Source organism: Chionomys nivalis, chromosome 9, assembly GCF_950005125.1.
Source record: "Chionomys nivalis chromosome 9, mChiNiv1.1, whole genome shotgun sequence".
Taxonomy (NCBI): Eukaryota; Metazoa; Chordata; class Mammalia; order Rodentia; family Cricetidae; genus Chionomys; species Chionomys nivalis.
The window spans coordinates 32,521,991-32,543,512 of record NC_080094.1 but is presented as its reverse complement, the minus strand read 5'-3'; the positions used below and the strand labels follow the sequence as shown (position 1 = coordinate 32,543,512).

The 21,522-nt window shown below is 42.6% G+C and overlaps 1 protein-coding gene across 1 annotated transcript in view; it reads left to right on the top strand.

Moving 5' to 3' along the window:
* The window catches only part of Pcsk2 (proprotein convertase subtilisin/kexin type 2), a 227,131-nt gene that overhangs the window by 184,112 nt on the left and 21,497 nt on the right, over positions 1–21,522 (top strand). Inside the window, exons 6-8 of the mRNA XM_057781757.1 lie at positions 3,817–3,893; positions 12,349–12,437; positions 19,733–19,908. Of these exons, the coding sequence (XP_057637740.1) occupies positions 3,817–3,893; positions 12,349–12,437; positions 19,733–19,908 (342 nt within the window). The remainder of the gene's footprint in view (positions 1–3,816; positions 3,894–12,348; positions 12,438–19,732; positions 19,909–21,522) is intronic.

Here is a 21,522-nt window from a genome sequence, read left to right as displayed (position 1 = left end):
ACCCACACCAGGCTCACAATTGCCTGTAAATCCAGTAGATCTCATGCCCTCTGGTCTCGGTAGGCACCTGCACAGAAACTGTGCACATAAATTCACTCAGGCATAAACATATAAACAAAAGCAAAAGGTCAGTCTTTTTTTTAAGTGAAGAGAATCTGTTTTCCTCTAAAGGAACTGAAGTTCCGGTCTTGGTCACCTCAGCAGTGCCCCAGTCCTCCCTGGCACGAGCTCAGTGTGAAGGAGGAGGGGAGGTAGGAGTCATGGTACTAGCTCTCATCATCATCCCCAAGTCCTCCTCAGCATTGTCTTTCCCCAGACATCAGCTGTCAGTTCATAAACTCCTGCTCAAACCCTGGTCCTCATTGTCCTGACCACCAGAACTTCCTGGCTAGTTGGGTCTCACTCTTCTCAAGAATATTCTGCTCTTTCTTTCTCTGAGATGGCGGGGAGTCAGTGATGTAAAGGGCAGGACTGACATGGTCCTGTAAGAGGAAGTACCTCACAGAACTTTTATAGTCTTTAACCCACGACCCTGTCATAGAATGAGCCGAGACCTGTGTCAAGTTGCCATTCCAGCCTGTACCCACCCTGCTCCAAGAACACAGCTCAGAAGAAAAAGGCAGCACTTGGGGGGCTCACTCTAAGGACCTCACAAATGCTAATCATGCTGAGTGCCACTGCCAGCTCAGTCTAGACCAGAGAATTTGGATCACTTCTATGGAGAAACCAACCAGACTTAGAAAATGTGTTTCAAAATCTGTTGCTTAAGTCTTAATATCAACTCTGAAGCCTAAAAGAAAAGAAAAAATATGTATTTATATTTATACTTACAGTTATATTATTTTTATATTTTTATAAATATATATTTATAAGTTTTATAAATATTATTATATGTATTTATAAATATATATTTAAACATATATACTTATGTTTCTCTCAGTATTCCTGCCCTGACTTACTCACTCCACTTAAGAATGCTCAATTTCTAAAAATTCCAGTGAGGTTTAAGAGTAACAACATACGTTGGAAAGACAAATAAGTTATTTCAAAATAGTTTTATTAAAAAGAACTGAAATACAAACACCTCAAAGAAAGTCAAGGGGGATAAATGTCAGCTCTGAGAGGGCAGGTTGCCCCAGAGACAAAGACTGAAACTTTGCAAGACAAAGTTTCCCTGGGATCTAAGCCTGTGTACGGCTGGGAGTAGGGCCTAGATCTGGGGACTTACTCACCACTTTGGTCAAGGCAGACAGGAGACTTGTCTCTAAAGACTGGAGTTTCATGAGATATTAGTTACATGTCTCATTACTATGAAAAAGGGTTGTTTGGGCTTACAGTCTGAAGACACAATCCTTATGGTGGGGGAATTTCTGCTGGTAATGGTGGCTCACCGTGACAATAGGATCATGAGGCAGCTGGTCACACTGTATCTGCAGTCAAGAAGCAGAGGGAGATGAAGGATCTTGATCCCTGTTCCTTCTCCTTTTTTCTCTTTTATCCAGTCAAGAACCCTCAACCGTCACTGGGATAGGTTGCCTATCATCAACTAAACTTCTCTGGAAATGCCCTAATAAAGAAATCTACATGTGTGTCTCCTAGGAGATTCTAAATCCAGTCAAGCTGACAATGAAAATTAAGCATGACAGAAAAGATCTAGATTCTGGAAAAAGGGAAAGACTTATATAAGAGACTCAAAGGGCCAAGTCTGAGAGTGCTCAAACTAATATTTATTTAAATAAATTAATACGAGTTGAATATCCCTCATTTGAAATGCATAAAACCACAAGTATTTGGGATTGAGACTGCTTTTTATCTGAGACTAGTCACATACACTTGAGATGTTCAGGAGATGGGACCCAATTCTGCACATGAAAGTTGTAACATGGGGGGGGCTTGCTTGTTGGGGGTTTCTGTGCTCCCACCAGGTCCCATAGCTGTTTAGCCCCAAAGAAAATCACACAGAGGTCTCCATAAGTTATAAACTGATTGGCCCATTACCTCAGACTTCTTGTTAACTCTTATAACTTACATTAGCCCATTATTCTAGTATATGTTAGCCACCTGGCTCAGTACCTTTTTCAGTGGGGCAGGTCACATCCTGCTTCTTCAGTGTCTGGACAGGACTGCAGGAAGAGCTTCCTTCTTCCCAGAATACTCCTGTTCTCCTTGCTCTGCCTCTACTTCCTGCTAGTTGTCCCGCCTATACTTCCTGCCTGGCTACTGATCAATCAGCATTTATTTAAAACATAATTCACAGAATACAGAATTGTCCCATACCAGAAAATCACTTATGTTTTATACTCACCTTGAGAAGTGATCATAAGGAAATATGATACAATATGCTCAACACATCTACATTTTCACCATGAAAGTGAGGTCAGATGTGGAATTTACTTCTACTTTTGACATCTCATCGGTTCTCAAATAGCATCCTACGTTGGAATTACATATTCCATAGTTGGAGATTCTGGGTACTCAGCCTGTAACTATAGTTCTGATCATTGCAATCAATGGTGTCTAGTAACCCTTTGCATCCAACAAATCAAAATGAAAATAATTGGAATTATTCAATATCTTTCCCAAAACATGACAACACTGACACATTAGCTTTTCAAATTAACATGTGTCACATACTGAAGTATTTTTTTTACCACATAAAGGAGTACACACAACTTCCAAAAATATCTCAGGAACATGAAACCAAGGAACACTAAAGAAGGAATGAAATATCTTTCCTAACCCAAAGTGACTCAAAAAGCCATCTGTAGTCTTCTTTGCAAAACCCAAAAAGAAGAACCAATAAAGAAATTCATTTCCATAGACCAGCCTTCCTGGGAAGGCTGCGGAGGCAATGAGGAAAGAGAGGATTATTCACTCAGTAATAGTAGGCATTGCACAGCATAGGTAAAAAATAAGACAAACCAAATAGAAACCTAAATACGTGTATAAAATCACTTAAAGATTGTTGAATATACTACATGATTGATTTATTTGGCAAAACTCTCACAGCAGAGAAAGGAAGTTGTAGGATGACAGAATTTCATACTCCTAGCTGTTATAGGGTGTGTACATAATTATAAAACTTTACAATGACATATTTATTAGTTCAGTCGTTTGGTTGATTGTTCTTCCAATTAAGCTCTAAGATGCATAAGAGAAGGGATGCCAGCCCTGTGCTGTTATCCTCATCTAAGTCTCTGACACACATTAAACTCTCCATGGCATTTACAAAGACAATAAATGAGATTAGTTGTAGACACAGGAGGAGACATGGACACAAAGTTAGCACATATTCCGGGAAAGGAGGCAGGCCATAAGTAGGCCATGTGAAATAGCCATATGAGCGTGAGCCTTCCACATAAAGCAGGAACTAACTGCTAACAGCTGTCTCACTTAGGACACAAGAACTAGAATGTTCTGGCCATCAGTGAATGAAAGCACCAAAGAAGCATAGCACAAGCCCTGGATTCTAGGTGGAGCCTGCTAACACACAGGAGGTACCCCAACTTAAAATGAAGTTGTCCTGGAGAACCCTGGACTCGCATTTGCTGAGTCCTTGAAGGCTTAAAATAGGAGTCACAGGCTCTAAGGACACACGTAAGTCTGTCACAATTTTGCAAGGGCTGGCACTCACAGATTGCAATATATGAAAATAAAATATATATAATAAATAAAAATATGTGCAAAAGGCAAAACTGCAGAGCCTTGGCAAAACCCTCCCAGGAAAAGACACAAATCCAGGATGGTGTGTTTAAGGCACCAGCCCCCTTTATGTGTTTACAGATTTACTGACCTGAGATCCCTTGTGTTTTTCAGAACTCTGACGCAAGTTATGACTTCAGCAGCAACGATCCCTATCCCTACCCACGATATACAGATGACTGGTTCAACAGGTAAGCTGAGCCTTGAGAACATCTTTACTGTTAGCCTTTGGGGTTGATTTTGCTCTGTTTTGTTTACGGATTGAGCATCACCAGCCAAATCATACCAACATTGTATGATGTTATGTATGTTCTTCTTCATAGTGGCTTCATTTCTAGATCCTGGGATTTTTAGTATTACAGTGGCCCTCAAGAATTATCATTTGATTATCATCTTGTTCCATTGAACTAGAAATGGTTTGTCAATGTAACCTATTATGGATAAGAAAACAGCAAGAAGAAAACTTTTTGCAATTTACTACAGTAATTTAAAAGAGTTAACTTGTCCTATTAAAGCTATTCCAGAGAAACTTTTTTTTTTATTTTGTTTTGTTTTGTTTGACAGGGGACTCACTATATAACTCTGGCTAGCCTATAACTCACTATGTAGACCAGGCTGGCCTCAACCTCACTGAGATCTACCTGCCTCTGCCTCCCTACTGCTGGGATTAAAGGCATGCACCCTCATACCTGGCTCCATTCCATTAAAAATTTTGTCAGTGGTTCAGTGTTGACATATTTTTTAAAAAAATTTCCTGCTATGGCCTCATAACAGCTCAGGTAGTTCTTTCCACAAAGGTATAACTGACAGAGGTTTGAAATATGATCCATCTGAAGGTAGCATTTTTCTCCATCCTATTTTGCTACTGACCACAAAATGTGGCTTCTTCTTTCTTCAAGTAAATATCTTGCTTAAATGGTGGCCTGCATATGAGAAATATTCAGAAATTTGGGTGTCTGGATTACTCCAAAAATGCTTTAAGTTTCAAACCCGGTGCGTGGGGAAAGGTTGAACTTAGTCACAGTTAGAGATGAGTAAGAGTTACCGGAGAAGGGTGACTATAGATGACGGTGGTGTCTACGTATTTCAGAAAGCTAGAGCTTGAACTTAAGTATCCTCATCAAAGTGAAATGGTTAAATGTTTGAAGAGACAGAGATGATAAACCCAATCTAAATATGATATATGGGAATGTTGCATGCTAACATTAATATGCACATTTTATGTATCAGTTAAAAATAAACTATTTTAAATTTTAAAGTAAATTAAATCATAAATAAAGCTGCTGCTTCCATATTACCCCTGCCTTTGAGTGAAGATCATAAAAGTATATGAATTTCAAGTCACAGCATCGAAGCGCACCATGCACAGAACCCTTTCCCGTTGCTCTTGCTTCTTGTGGCAACCTAAGCTATAGATAAACAGAAGTTATCTCCTTCAGTTTAGTGACAGGGAAAAGGTTGAAAAAGGATGGATGACTTCCCTGACTCATCTAGACAGTGGTGGCACACGCCTTTAATCCCAGCACTCTGGAGGCAGAGGCGAGCAGATCTCTGTGAGTTCGAGGCCAGCCTGGTCTACAGAGCGAGTTCCAGGACTGGCTCCATAGCTACTGAGAAACCCTGTCAAAAAAAAAAAAAAAAAAAAAAAAAAAACCTGGGTTTAGTCAAAACTGATAATAGGTCATTCTTTATTTCCCTTTTGGTTTTGGTTTGAAGTAGGGTCATGATTTGTAATCCAGGTTGACCTCAAACTTACTGTGTATTCCAAGCTGACCTTGAACTTTCAACAGGCCTCTTACCTCAGTCTCCTGAGTGCTGGGATTTCGGATGTGCACCATTTTTATAGGCATCATTTTTTTACTCAAGAAGTGTGACATCCAGAAGTGGCCAGGGCAGATCGTCAGTGAAGCAGGTGTCTTAGGTCAGCTTCCTACCAAGCCAGGGAACATGGGTGTGGGGGCTAAACAACTTGAGAAATGCAGAGAGAATAAAGACAAGAATTAAATTCAATCATATAACAGTTTTAAGAGATGGTTACTGGTGTGCAGTAGCGTAATTCACTCTCTGCCAAGTCCTTGCAGCCGGAATATGACCATGCAGTGCTTGGAGGGGCGTCTTTGTAAGGTGAGAATGTATCTAATGAGATCTGAGAGTTCTGGTCATGAAGTCTTTCTTATTCCCATGACATATAACCCTGCATCCTAGCACCTTATCAGAGAGCCCTTTTAGACCCAAGGATATAAAGTTACCAGACAATGTCCGTAAGCAAAAGTTTATACATAACTAGCAGGGAATCTGGAAGGCTGGGGCAAACTGGGTCTGGCCTCAGCATTGACCAACTCCTGGTCCTCTCGTGAGCATGATAAAGAGCTGTGGCATGACATGAAGCAGACCACATGCTATCTCTCTGTAGCTAAGAGCAGACCACGTGCTATCTCTCTGTAGCTAAGAGGTATTAGGTGTTGGTAAACTGACCCAAGCAGATAGATGAGGTTTTCCTGAATATAAACTCAGTCTCCTCCAAGCTAACCCTTCTTGTGTGATACTTGTAGGAATATTAACAAAAAAAACTCTATAAAAATGCCTTATCTCTTAAATATTTTCATATGCAAGCTTGTTCTTGAAAGTTCCATTTTAAACAGACTAAGAGCCTCTAATTAAAGCTGATTAGTGTTTAGTGTAACAAAAATCCATCACTGTCAGCGGTAAGAATTCCCAAGTGACAAGTTTACCAAAGACACAATCCTAGTGAGTCAGGCAAGCAAACTGCCTGTGTCCTAGGAAGTCAATGACTCAAGACAAAGTGTCCATCCATTCCGATCAATAAATAACTTTTTTCCCAACTGCCAAGTCATTTCAAAAACTTTCCTCCACTACAACTTATGCTGCAAAGATTGGGTTCTTCCCAACTCCACTTACAGTCTTGCAAACATAGCAGGAATTGTAATTGATTGGATGCAGGTGGAAAGATAAGATTCAAGTTTGCCACATCAGGAGAGCCTTGGCCCAAAACGTTGGCACCTGCTTGACATGATGAGAATGTCAAAGGGTGCCTTTCCTCCATGTGTAGGCTATGTTACTAAAAGTTCCCTGCAGAATTAAAGAGCAATGTGTCCGGTACAGTCTTCAGTACTGCTTACTATAACCTGGGGCAGGAGGTGGAGAACCAGTTGGGGTATTGAGGAAATGAGGCTGGTCATGAGTTAATTGCTGTCACAGCTGAGAGCTGGAAATAGCGTTTGCTTGGTTTACTCCTTTTCTAGTCCAGTATATATCAGACTTTTGTCATTAGGTCCAATAGCCAAGAGAGACCATTTAAAAGTTGGAAAGTTTTATTTGGGCTCACAGGTGTGGAGACTTCGGTCCATGGACCCCAGGAGAGGCAGAATATCATGGGGGCAGGAGTTTAGCTGGACAGAAGCAGCTTTCCTTATGGCTGTTGGGAAGCCGAGATAAGAAAAAGCCAGGGCAAACCTAACCCCCATGTGTAAGCACTACCTCCTCCAACTAGACCTCACCTCCCGGTTTCTTTAATCCCACCCCAGCCTGAAAAACAATTGCCGTCAGCTGGCAAACAAGCCTTCAACACACATTTTCTGTCCCAACCATAGCATTATCTGAGAAATAAACTTAAAATGCAGTAGGTACAGAAATAGGCAATGAACAGTGTGGATGGACGCTTAAAAGAAATCCCACTGTAGCTCAGAATTGAGAAATAAATGGTTATTTATTTAGGGGTAGACTCACAAATCAGAATCCTCTGTTTGAACGGAGATCAGAAAATGAATCCCACAACCGGAACAGAGAGGCCGGAAAAGAGGCTGGATGCATATGCTACATCGGCATACATACACACACACACACACACACACACATATATATATGTGTATATATATATATATATATATATATATATATATATATATATAAAGAGGCCACACCCCAGTGGGCAGGTAACCACTAGTTGTAAGACTTCCTACAGCAGAACAGACCTGGGAGTTGAGTTTGTAAAAGCTTTAATTTTGCTCAGCAAACTTCTGAGGAGCTTACCACATTACATGAGGAGGAAGCCCATGCTTGAATCACCACAACGCTGGCTGGATTCAAGACTAACTTTACACAACAAGCTGACATACATTGAACTAACCTTACTATCTCTAAAGCAGTCTTAATGTTTTACATGTGTTAACTTAGTTAATTACCATTAAGTCTCTGAATTACCAGGATGATCCTTAAACATGGAGCTAACATCATTTATACAAGATCACACAATAGTAGAGGCAAATTCTGGTGCCAGAGAGGGGCTCATTGGTCCAAGACTTAAATGAAAATCCTAGGTAGAGTTGGACATGGGAGTAAAGACGATGAAAGGAAGACATACATATACAGAATGCATTCAAGGAGCTCCCTGGACATCTGGTCTAGATGGAAGAGGTAGTGCATGGAGCAGTATCCTAAAAAGGGTTCACGGAGGAGGAGAGACGGGCTGCTAAGAGAAAGAAGAGGACAGACTGTGTGCCTGGGTGAGAAACTGAGTCAGGGTCACTTATGAGAGTCCCTATCCCATTGAACTCAAAAAAAATGCTGTCACCCAGAGAGGCGGGAGCCTTGAGCTCAGCCAAGATCTGCTGTTGTTCCACCAAAGCCTCATGCCAGCTGTACCATTGCAGGGACATGCCATTGCCTCTCTGGGTGTCTTTTTCTGGACATGGGCATCAACTCTGGTGTGTCACCGCTCTTTGGTCCCTTAAGCAATTCTCACCACAGCATGCTCCACATCTCCAACACAGCTGCCCGCTGCGGGCCCAGAAGGAGCATGCTGCTATTGATTCCATCATGCTGCCTGCCGCAGAGGCTAGTTAGATCCCAGGAGCAATTGCTGCACAGGAATCAGCAGTGACAGGAGCCATCTATTCCAAGAACCCATTACTGGGGAAAGAAGAAAATACAACAAAGGACCCTCAAGCAAGCAGCTAAAATGTACTCCTTGGATGGGAAACTACATCCAATAGCAGCATGTGCCTCCTGGGTTTTCCCAGCCATGTTAAAGCATGCTATCACAGCCTGTTCTTACTGATTAATCCATTTTCCTCCTAGTGCACATTTCTGATAGAATATATTTGAGAACTGTTTATGAAAACAAGCTTCATACATATGCAGCACTACTTTCAATAAGGGAGAACGTCCTGCCCTATGCTTGACTGCCTTTTGTAGTATATTCATCCCGTTGTGGACCATTCAATAACTCTATGCAGTATGGAGCTCCAGGGATATACATGAAACACGGTGGAAAGTTTTGCAAAGTATTCTTTTCTTCTAACTTGCAATCAGAGAATGACATTTGGACCAACAAAATAATAATAACCCAAATTACCAAAAAAAGGTAGAAAATATTAGACATTTAGTGGGCATCAATAATGTGCAGAACAGATAGAATTTATTTGCTGGGAGGCCTCAAGACCTAACAGCAGTTCTTTTCCTGGCTGGCATTCAGTCAACACTGATTAGCTGGTTGATGGATGGGTAGCCTACCTTTTCAGGCACCCTGTTGAGTGGCCTTGACATCTGTCCATTTTTAGAGCTGCCTGCTATTCGCAAGGTTTGCAGCGCACAGTTGGTCGGAACCATTATACCTCACTCAGCTTTAAGAGAGTGTCTGGTGATGCGCTGTGGATCTATATTCCATTACTGTGCTGCTGTCCATAAAAACCCCTCTTGCATAGCATGTCTTTGACAGGCGCTGGTCACAGAAATGTCATCCCTGTCAGCGGCAATATTTATGGGGTAGGGAGGGTGCTGCACATTCTATCAATACCTAGAGAGGAAGAGATTCTGGATGAGACACAGTTCCTGGCAAGTTTACTATAAATTCAAGAAGAGAGAAGACATTTGTTACTCAAACAGCCCAAGTCAAGGGAGAGGGAGGACAGATGTAGGCTGAGAACCATTCATATCTGTGGGAGCTAATTTGATGGATAACATAGTTAAAACTTCAAATATGAAAGACAGTGGGTTGGGTTTCTTTTCCTTCTTGGATGTCATATTTCATTTTAAAGAGCCCTATGCAACAGGTCATGAAAGAGCACATGAGGGAAATGTCCCTCCCTGGTTTGCTCCTGCCACACTGATGTAAACTTATACTTTACCCCGGTGATGCTTAGCATCTTAGGAAGAGACGAACATCTTTTTCTTATGTCTTTATGGGCTCATTTTTAAGTCACCTCCTGGATAATAGCATTCAAACCATTTTCAAAGACCTAATCAAACTCTTGTGTTCATGTGAGTACGGAGCCAACCTCGTAGGCGGATATTAACTTAGCATTTGCTCTATATCTTTGCCAGAACTTTGTAGCGTTCAGCAGAGTGCCATTTTCTTAGTCATTTACAGTCCTTGTGCTATGACATCACAGTCTCTAGTGCTCTACCTAGACTTCATAAGGTTTCCTCTTCATCTTCACAATGTTTCATCTTCATAAATGTTTCCTCTTCAGCTAAAGAAAGAGACATAAGACAAATTTGAGAGTTAGGGAGAAGATTATAAAGATTGTAAAATATCTGTACATTGATATAATCATCTCTACTTTGAAAGCTAGTTTCGTGCATGTTCACACAGGTATCTTATGGTCCTCATGTGACAATAACCCTTTTCTCAAGAGAGAAGAAATATACCCAGCTACGATGAACAAATACAATATTCTACAAAATGTTTGGGGTGGGGTTGGTGATGCCTAAGTCAGTTTCCCTGGTATAGAATAAATTAATGCTCTTGCCTTGATGGTTTGCCTTGGGCAATGGAGACATGTGATGTATCCCCTTCATTTTGGTTAACTCCCATCCTTTTGTCTCCCTATCGTCCAACCCTTTAAACCTTCCTACTCCAAGTATCCCCCTCTCTACTTTTATATTGCCTATTTTCTACTAACCCTCTCTTCAGGCAGCCCCTCTCAGTACCCTCTTTCTAATGCCCTGGTTCCCAAAGGTACTCCAATTAAGCACATGAAATTACAAGTTAGAAACTAGGGACCACATATGAAGGAGAACATGCAGTGTTTGTCTTTCTGTGTCTGAGTTAACTCACTCAATATAATTGTTTCCAGAGCCATCCATTTACCTGAAATTTTCATAATTTTATTTTTCCTCTCATCCTAATAGAATCCCATAATGTGTGTGTACCACATTTTCATTCTCCATCTGTCAGTTGATGAACGTATAAACCGATTTCATTTCTTGACTATTATGAATTAAGCAGTTGCAAACACGAACAAGCAAGTGCCTATGGAACAATATGTACAGCTCACATGTATATGTATAAAAAGTTTAAATGGGGTTTACTTATAATTGGGGGGATAATACCTCAACTAGATTCCATATGCTACCAAATAAAATCCCAGTACCAGGAATGGGCTACCTCTTTTTGACCTGTTGACCAATGGAGTTACATAACCCCCCCCCCAAAAAAAATTACAGGTTATTGCCAATCCTATTGACTACCTTCCAGAACCTAAGAGTAAGACCCTGTTTCTTCAGGCTTTTAAAGTTTTCAATACAGAATTCTATCTTCTTGGTTAAATTAACTTAGAGCTTGGTTTGTTGTTGCTACTGTTGTAGTTGTGTTGTTGTGTTGTTGCTGCTGTTGTAGTTGTGTTGTTGTGTTGTTGCTGTTGTTGTTGGGATTGTTTCCCTATTCCCTCTCTTGGTGTGTTTGTCGCTGATGTCTAAGAAAAGCTAATGGATTTTGTATTCTAATTGTGCATCCTACTACTTGGCTAGATTTTTATTTATTGGCTTAAGAGTTTTCTGGTGTCTTCTTTAATGTCTAGGATCATATCTAACCTGAAAACAGGGGTCATTTAACTTCTTATCCAAAACTCTACGAGAATGTGCTTTTTTTTTTTTTCTGTGTCAAAGCGGAAAGCTAGTTCAATGACAGTGAGTGACCATCACTCCATCACTGAGAGGCCGTATCTCAGTTCTGTATGCCGAGACAACCTTGAAAATAACTACCCACACATGGGTCCTAGTCCTTCCAAGGAACCCAAGCTGACCAACCATCAGTCAGCACACAACTATTTTATATTGTGCTTCATTTTTTAAGGAAACCTGCGAGCTTTCCACTGGAAAATACTTCAAATTTTAAAATAAAGAAGAATTGTCACATTAATAATACAATGTTCTCTTTGTAATAGAAACAACCTAGGATCAGGAAGGTCACTGGAGAAAGTGGGGGAGAATAAAAGGGACCTTCAGAGTGGAACAATAGAAAATTGGATATACCACTGGTGGGCTGCAGCTCAAAGACTAAGATAAAGAAATTCCCTACACTACTGAGAACTGAAGAACAATGGCACTGGGTTTTGATCCTATTGCATGTAATGGCTTTGTGGGAGCCTAGGTAGTTTGGATGCTCACATTACTAGACCTGGATGGAGGTGGGTGGTCCTTGGACCTCCCACAGGGCAGGGAAACCTGCTTGCTCTTTGGGCTGAGGAGGGAGGAAGACTTGATTGGGGGAGGGGGGGAATGGGAGGTGGTGGCGGGGAAGAGGCAGAAATCTTTAATAATTAAATTAATTAATTAATTTTAAAAAAAAGAAATTCCCTACAAATGTGTAACCATTTGTCCGGCTTGTGTCTGTTTTCCCCACAGCCATGGAACCAGGTGTGCAGGAGAAGTTTCCGCAGCAGCCAGCAACAATATCTGTGGAGTCGGTGTGGCATACAACTCCAAGGTGGCAGGTGAGCCAGCCCTGCCAGAGACAGGCACCGTGCTGGGCAGTCTGCCCTGGGAGCTGTCACATCCTGATCTCCATTCTTGCAGTGCCCAGTAAATTATCCCCCTGGTCAGAGTCTCTGAGACCCACAGGTGGAGTGAGCATAGGGAAGACATTACATTTTCACCTGTACACAACGTGCTTTCAATATCCCTAAGCATGCGATGCAAAAAAAATAGGCATATCACAAGCACATCACTCAAGTGAACGGATTTTCATAAATGTAACTTCCATGAAACCAACAAAATCCAACCAGACCCCAAAGCCCTCCTCCTCATGACCCTGTCCCCAGGTGTTGCCCACACCTACCCAACAGTAACCACAGTCTTGTTTTCTGACAGCGAAAACGATCATTTCTGGTATTCAACTTGATATTAATGCAAAGTCGCTACTCTAAAGTATTGTGCCAATGTCACTAGCACTTTAATGAGAATCACATACAGACTACAGAGCATACGGAGGTGTGTGAGGGCTGTTTATAAAGATGCTGGTGGCCTGGAAACTGGTTTATATCATCCATCACTTCTTTTTTTTATTTATTTATTCTTTTTTAATTAAAATTTCCGCCTCCTCCCCGTTTCCCATTTCCCTCCCCCTCCTCCCACACATTGCCCCCTCCCCCCACTCCCCTCTCTCTCTCCCCATTCCTCTTCCCCTCCCCCCACTCCATTCCCCCTCCCTCTCAATACTGAAGAGCAGTCCAAATTCCCTGCCCTGCGGGAAGTCCAAGGGCCTCCCACTTCTATCTAGGTCCAGGAAGGTGAACATCCAAACAGGCTAGGCTCCCACAAAGCCAGTTCATGTATTAGGATAGAAACTTCTTTAAGAAGACATGATCCATGCTAAGGAACCTTTTTGAAGGCTCACTGCATCCAATACTTTATACTTTTCTCTTTACAAGGGTTTTAGGAATGGGAGCAGAAAGTCAATGGAGATTTAGAGAGAAAAGCAACCAGACAGACTCAGAAGTTTTCAACAAGATGCCTGAGAACGGAATGTTTTCTGATTGTTCTAAGTTTTGGGTCAAACTGGTTTTTAATTCAGTCAAAGCTGAGTCACCTACTCTTGTTTCCCTTTCTTTTTAACAATTTTCTTGATAATTTCTTTCCTAGCAGCCTATTGGACCCTAAGCCTACTTTGTGCTGACACCTGCGTATCTAGGGGCCTAAACAAAGCAAATGGAACGCTACAACCCCCAGAGTGCTTGCAGAAACACCTGCCTGAAATTGGGTGCAGAATTTCACAAAAGAATATATCTGGAGGGCTGGAGACTTTCCATTGACAAAGTGCTTGCCTTTTAAGTACAAGGACCCGAGCTTGATTCTCAGAGCCTACATAACCTCAACAGATATTATTATGAACTACAACAACCAGCATGGCATGATAATCCTAGGAGGACAAATTTGAGAGGGGAAAATATTTTACTCAATCAGGATGACAGTCCTAAACACTGTTGTGTGTGTGTGAGTGTGTGTGTGTGTGTGTGTGTATTTCGTTAAAAATGAACCTAACTCTTCCAGAGAATTTTCCTTCAGAACTTCCTATGCAATGGAGAGCTAAAGCGCCACCTGGTGTCCAACTAAGATAATTGCTAGTCTGTGGCATTCTGGAGATGTTCAGTGACAGGTTAGGGAGGCACGCTAGTGGGAACATTTGGTGAGTTTTGATTCAAACTGTCTTGAACAGAAGGGAAAAAAAGACTTGTCACAGTTTAGTGGCACAGGCCTGTTATCCCAGAATATGAGAGACTGAATCAGAAGCATCTTGAGTAGGAAGCCAACTTCCGCTACTTAATGAAATTATGAAATAGAAAATTGATTTTCTGACGGGGATTAAAGAGACCATTAAGCGCCTCTTCATTTGCTTCCTGCCTGTCCATTTCTTCAGTGCATAGACTTTGCTCATGTTTCCTGTTGGTGGTCAAGCACTCTTAGTATGTCATAAATAACTGGTGATACGTTTGTTTCATTCAGTGCAAACTTGGACACAAAGCCACCAGTCCATCTAGACTCTACTTCTGTAGATGTGGTGCTAAGTTGACTAATGGTACTGTTTTTCTACAGTTAACCAGTACTCCCAACACTGTCTGTGCAATAGCTAACACCCACTAACCGTCGTGTGAATATTGTGTGTTGTATGCTGACTTCCCAAACACATACGAGTCAATCTCTGGGTAAATGCAACTTAGGTAAAACCTCGTAAAATATAAATTAGAAAGTATGGCTAGGATCGCCTGCTACCATTGAGGGCAGATCTTACCCCTTTATGCCACTCGGGCTCGATCAGTCACTTCTGGAATCCGTCTCACAGACACATCCAAAATGGTGCTTTGACAATTCCCAAGGAATTCCTTCATCAGGCAAGTTGACACCTAAAGTCATCTGTGTGGCACATGGCCATTTCATTGCTGCTTTTCCCTTGTTGACCACAGTCTCCACAAAGGCACTGTCTGTCTACTTGGTCTTGTATTAGCGCTGCAGAATCCAGATCAGATTCTGGCTCACAATCTACATGCAAATCCTATTTTCTGAATATGAGAAAAGAATGAAAAGGAAGTGGAGGGAGGGAGTCAATGAATAAACTCACTAAGATATCAATGATCACTTCATGAAAGAATGGGTAGATCAGTAGAATTGAGAGACTGGGGACATAAAGGCACAAAGCCAGTGGAGTGTCACCCCAGGAGGTGAAAGAGGCCCTCATACCAGATTCATCAACCTTTGCAACTTTGCCTACATCAGATCAGTTCCCAGCAATCAGAAGCTTTCTCCAGACACTCCTAGCTTCTCAAATATACTGTAGGAATGTCTGGGTACCAGACATCAGTGGGAACTTCCCAGAGTGTAGCAAAGATGCCCGTCTAGTGACTCTTTGCACAGTGCTCTGGGAACCTCCAGGCAGAACAGAATGTAAGACCATCTGCCAATATCTCCTGCTGTTCAGGTGTTGAAAATACAGTGTGTGATTTTTCCTGGGTTCTCATTTTTAGGGTCTCAAAATATTGGTACCCAGAAAGGCTCTAACAGTCCAAATATCCATGGGTACTTGAATAATGACAACTATAAAACTAATAATAACAACCAACATATTACCTGTCCGGCCCAATGCAAAACTCTTTGCTCGCACTCTGCAATTATATTGCATTTATTGCATCTCTATATGACACAAACTTAGCGACCACATCTTATTAAACTGTGAGATTCTTTTGTACCTGGTGTCCCTGCTTAGGAAACTATCTCTACTGATGAAGGAACTGCAAGCCTGTATGACTGGAAGCCAACCCCGTCTTCATTTTTTCCCACTCAGGGGCTTGTATGACCCTCAGAAGTCCCCTTCAAGAGACACCTAAAAAACTGGACACTCTCTGGTTTCTGGCATCTATTTTTAAGGACACAGTTGTTACTACTGTTTCTCCACATAGCCACGGAAGGAGGGAGGAAGAGTTCCGATCAGGTTAGCTATAAGAGTAGTTTTCAAACATGAAGGCTGGTGTCCCAGGCTTGTTGTTATGTATGCAGACATCATGCATACACACAGGTACACTCACATGTACACACTAAAAGGGGGAGATTGGAAAAAACTGAAATTTAAAATCTATCAGTCATAAATATGTAAATGTACAAAAATAAAAAAAATTAAAAAAAACCTTTCCAGCAACATGACTTGCTGGTTTGTCAGCCTACCGCTGCTGAAAACTCAAGGCCATCTCTAGCCTTTGGGGAGATGCTGCCCCCCCCCAAAAAAGCCTTCAGGTCACCCTGAGCCTGTTTCTTGGTCGCTAATGGTACTGTCATTTGCAGAATTAATACTGCATCTCATTCAATAAATGTGCACCTCGGTCCTCCTGAGGTTAACATAATTAAAAGAAATGCCAGGAGTCTGGCCCCAAGAATATGAACGAACTCAGCTCTCGGTCTGTGGCCACCCCTGCCTCTCCCAATGCTGAAGCAGTCAAATGGATACATATCAGCGATTGCATTTCCATTCAGCACAGAGAGTATGCATGACAGGATGAAGAAGGAGGGACACTCCAGAACCACAGTCATAAAGAGAAAGAGGGTCCAAGGTGCAGGGCTGCCATCGGGCAGCTGGTGGGACAACAAGGGCTACTTTGACCATTGTTACGTTTCCCTCTCCTTTCTTCTTTGTGAGGTTGAGTGCTCAAGCCTGGGTCATTAATACCAGGTAAATTCAAAAGCATATGAGCTTTCTCCTTAAAACAAGAAAATGTTGGTCTCTCTGTTTCTTTGCCACCTACAACGCAGGAACGATTTCACTTGAAATACTTTCTGTTTAGTTTATCCTGTAGCCTAGTGGTCTCGGTGTCAAATTGTTGTTGGCTTCTGATTGAACCCAGGCCTGGGTGTTTAGCACTGAGTGAATCCAAAAGCACATGAGCGTTCTCCTTAAAGCAAGAAAATTACAGGCATCACCACTGTGCACAGGCTACATTTTATAAGTAAATAGAGTAGACATAGGTCCATGGCGAAATGTACTTTTAAGCTTTCTTAAAACGCAACTTCTAAAAAGTTCAGAACAATTCTTAATCCAAATGAGCTTCGTCCCAATGAAAAGATTCCAATTCATAACTGAACGTTAGTTGGCATAAATGGGTGCCCTGACTTAGGGGTTAAGGCAAAGGCAGAGGGATTAATGGCCATCTTTGGCCTTTACTGCTTGTTCTTCTGAACCTCTTATTTGTGTTGGAGAAGAAAATACGCTAAAGAAGGTAATGACATCAGACGCAAACATTCATTCTTAAGAATTCATCAGTCTTGCCACGCAGTGGTGGCGCACGCCTTTAATTCCAGCACTCAGGAGGCAGAGCAGGTGGATCTCTGTGAGTTCAAGGCCAATCTGGTCTACAAGAACTAGTTTCAGGACAGGCACCAAAACTACACAGAGAAACTCTGTCTTGAAAAATGAAAAAAAAAAGGCAGAGAACAGGAGCCTCAGTGTTGCTCATGTTTTAACAATTCATTCACAAGGTCCCAAGTGAACTACATTAATCCCTTCCGAGAACAGTGCTCCCATTAATCCCTTCCGAGAATAGTGCTCCCATTAATGCCTTCCGAGGACAATGCTCCCATTAATCCCTTCCGAGGACAGTGCTCCCATTAATCCCTTCCAAGGACAGTGCTCCCATTAATCCCTTCCGAGGACAGTGCTCCCACAATGACGTAATTCCCGCATCTCTCATATTGCTACTGAGTGTCCAGGAGCCAGCACAAATCTTTAGGAAGCACACTCAGATCACAGTGGTTCCCATGGGTAAAGCCAGCTCAGCTTCCCAACACTCTAGGGTGCAGCTGGCATATCCCATATCCCACATGGCAAAGCCTTGCGGATAGCAGTATAGACCAGATTCAGCTGGCTCATCTCACTGGCTGCTGATGAGTTAACTTAGAAGCGGCCCTGGGGTCAGCCAGGTGGTCATATGATCAGTGAGTTTGTCCTCTTTCTCCTTTCTCCTTGTGTCCTTGTGTGCAGCTCTGATTTGCCCAGTTCAATCCTGAACATCAAGCTCTACTCCCTCCTGGCAAGATGATGCCCAAAAGACATCAAAGAATAACAGATTCACGAAGATACCCCAGTGTATCATGCACCCCATTACTGACCATTTATACTAACCTGCTCCATCTCTGTCTCCGCCACATTCCTTCCAAGCTGTGATGAGCTGATGGTTCTTCACCTCTTGTACCAGCCCATCCCCTGCTCTCTGCACCATGGGGCTTCTTGCTAAGTGTCCCTCTCTTCTTTCCAGTCCCAGCTGCATCTTGAAACCTGACCCCATTAACAAAGGTCAATTCTGCACCATAGGAGGCTGGGTTCCCACTTAGAGGCTTAGTAAGAATGCCCTTTCACATTTTGTCCCCCCAGTAAGAATTCAAATAAATTTTGTTTGGAGAATAATTCTTTTCTTCAAATAATTACTCAAGTAAGACATGAGTGAGCACTCAGCCTCATAAAAGAGAAAGCGGGAAGTACACTTGAACACATTGGCACAGGAGACCACTTTCTAAATATAACCCCAGCAGCACAGACACTGAGAGAAACAATTAATAAATGGGACCACCTGAAACTGGAAAAACTTCTGTAAAGCAAAGGACATGGTCAACAAGACAAAACAACAACCTACAGAATGGGAAAAGATCTTGACTAACCCCACATCAGACAGGTCTGATATCCAAAATATACAAAGAACTCAAGAAATTGATCATCAAAAGAACAAATAATCCAATTTAAAAAATGGAGTACAGACCTAAACAGAGAACTCTCAACAGAGGAATCTAAAATGGCTGAAAGACACTTAAAGAAATGCTCAACATCCTTAACCATCAGAGAAATGCAAATCAAAGCAACTCTGAGATTCCATCTTACACCTGTAAGAATGGCCAAGATTAAAAACACTGATGAGAACTTATGCTGGAGAGTTGTGGGGTAAAGGGAACACTTCTGCATTGCTGGTGGGAGTGCAAGCTGGTACAGCCCCTTTGGATATCAGTATAGCTATTTCTCAGAAAATTAGGAAACAACCTTCCTAAAGACCCAATAATACCTCTTTTGGCTATATATCCAAAGGATGCTCAATCGTACCACAAGGACATGTGCTCAACTATGTTCATAGCAGCATTGTTTGTCATAGCCAGAACCTGGAAACAAGTTAAATGCCCCTCGACCAAAGAATGGATAAGGAAACTGTGGTAAATTTACACAATGGAGTACTACACAGCAGAAAAAAATAATGACATTTTGAAATTTGCAGGCAAATGAATGGTCTAGAAAACATCATATTGAGAGAGGTAACCCAGACCCAGAAAGACAAATATCATATGTACTCACTCATAAGTGGCTTTTAGACATAAAGCAAAGAAAACCAGCCTATAAATCACAATCCCAGAGAACCTAGACAACAAATGAGGACCATAAGAGAGATATACGTGGATCTAATATACATGGGAAGTAGAAAAAGACAAGATCTCCTGAGTAAATTGGAAGCATGGGGACCATGGGAGAGGGTTGAAGGGGAGGGGAGAGAAGTAGGGGAACAGAAAAAAAATGTAGAGCTCAATAAAATCAATAAAAAAACAGACATGAGTAAGGTCTGGAAAGGAGTGGGTAGGGTGATCTGAGTACCATTTTGACCCTCGGACTCCATGAAGGTCCCCATGTCCTCCCAGGACCCAAGCTTTTCTCCACCCCCACGTCTTCTGAGAGCTGAGGTACCAACGTCTTGTTCTCTGTTCACCCCGTGCACAGGTATCCGGATGCTGGACCAGCCTTTTATGACAGACATCATCGAGGCCTCCTCTATCAGTCACATGCCTCAAATGATAGACATCTACAGTGCCAGCTGGGGTCCCACAGACAATGGGAAGACGGTTGATGGACCCCGGGAGCTCACACTCCAGGCCATGGCTGACGGTGTGAACAAGGTAAAGAAATGCCTGTCCCCACAAGGCTCCAGGCCATACATGAGATAGGACACGGAGGGTGAAGTAGTGGTGACAATACAGTGACAAAGTGGCAGGGTGTGGTTGAAGTGGGTCTCTAACTCTGCAGGTCCATTTAGATCCTGTGGAAAGTAGGGTTTAGCCATGCAAGAGGTGCATGGGAGGGAATTCCAAGCAATCGTATGTGAGGGAGAAGCAATGTCGTCAGAAAAGGTTAATCAGGAACAAGGCCTGACCTGTGTGATGGGGACAGAGGAGGAAATTTGTACAAGACTCTGAGACTGTCATCCTACTCTGAAGGAGTTTCTGCTGAGCTGACAGGTTGTCTTCATGGGAAGTCACCCATGCATGCCAGAAACGGACCGGCACTGGCCTCTTTGTGACATGCTCAGTGGAAAGTCAGAAGCAGCCTACAAGCTGCGGGTGGGAGGGTCTCAGCCCACACTGGATGGCAGATCCAGGGGCAGCAGCTTCCAAGAAAAGCCCCAGTGCTTCTATGGTAGGAGGTCTGAGTAATGAATTTTGTGGCCATTGATTCCTGAACTAGCTCAGCAATGGACAGAGCCAAAAAAAAGGCACCAAGTTGGAGCCTCCAATGGGAGGGCAACTGGGAGACACAGCTTCATATTTAACGAAGCGATGCTGCCTCATATTACAGGGCAGGGGTCACCTAGACAGGACGCGAGTCAGGTTCACAGAGAAAAGCACTCTTGGGCCAAGACCCCATTCCAATCCCTTGTACCTGAGAACCTATCAGCAAGTGATTGTACCCAGCCTGTCCTGCTTTGTTGCCTAGAGAACAGTCATATGTGGAATCCTTCAAGGGATTGGGATCATTATGAGATGTAAATTTGGTACAATATGGTCATGGCACTGGGAAATGCCCACAGTCCCATGCACCGCTTGACCCTTTGTCAACTACCCTAAGACCTCGCGGCATGAACACAGCCTCTGTAGATGTTGTGGGTCCCTTGGATCAAGAATTCAGAGAGAGCACATTAGGGGTACGCTGACTCTTCTCTGGATTGCTGGGACCTGAAATACCACGGTATTTGTGATTTGAGCATCAATTCCCAGACCGTCTTCAAAAGCTGTTTTTGGATCGCTGAACTTAAAGCATGATCACTGACAAGCCTTGGGGAGAAAAGTAGTGGGAAATGCCATGGCTCAGCCAAGCTGGCCTGCTGTGGCCAAGACTTCATTTTAACAAGCAGAGGAGTGCTGCTATCAATGACTTGGGACTCCATGTCTCATAAACCTGAGATACTAAGACCCTAAAATAGCACCTTAAATACCCACGGTAAACAGAAAGGGCATGACAACAGCTTACATTCTGGGAGTGACAGTGTCTTATAGATGTCTGGTGACTAAGCTGTATGTCCTGCTTAATCTCTATGCCACAGAAACAGACATCCAGGTAGCTGAGCCAAAGGACATCTTTTGAGGAGGCAGGAGTGACAAGAGCAGTGGGGTGATTCAGGAAGGTCCTCACGTAGCTGAGGGAGAGTTAGGCATCCTGGATCCCAGATAGCTGTGAGATATACGGAAACCCACACTAGGGCTCTTCCACCCAGATGCTAGGCCACCTCATCCCTG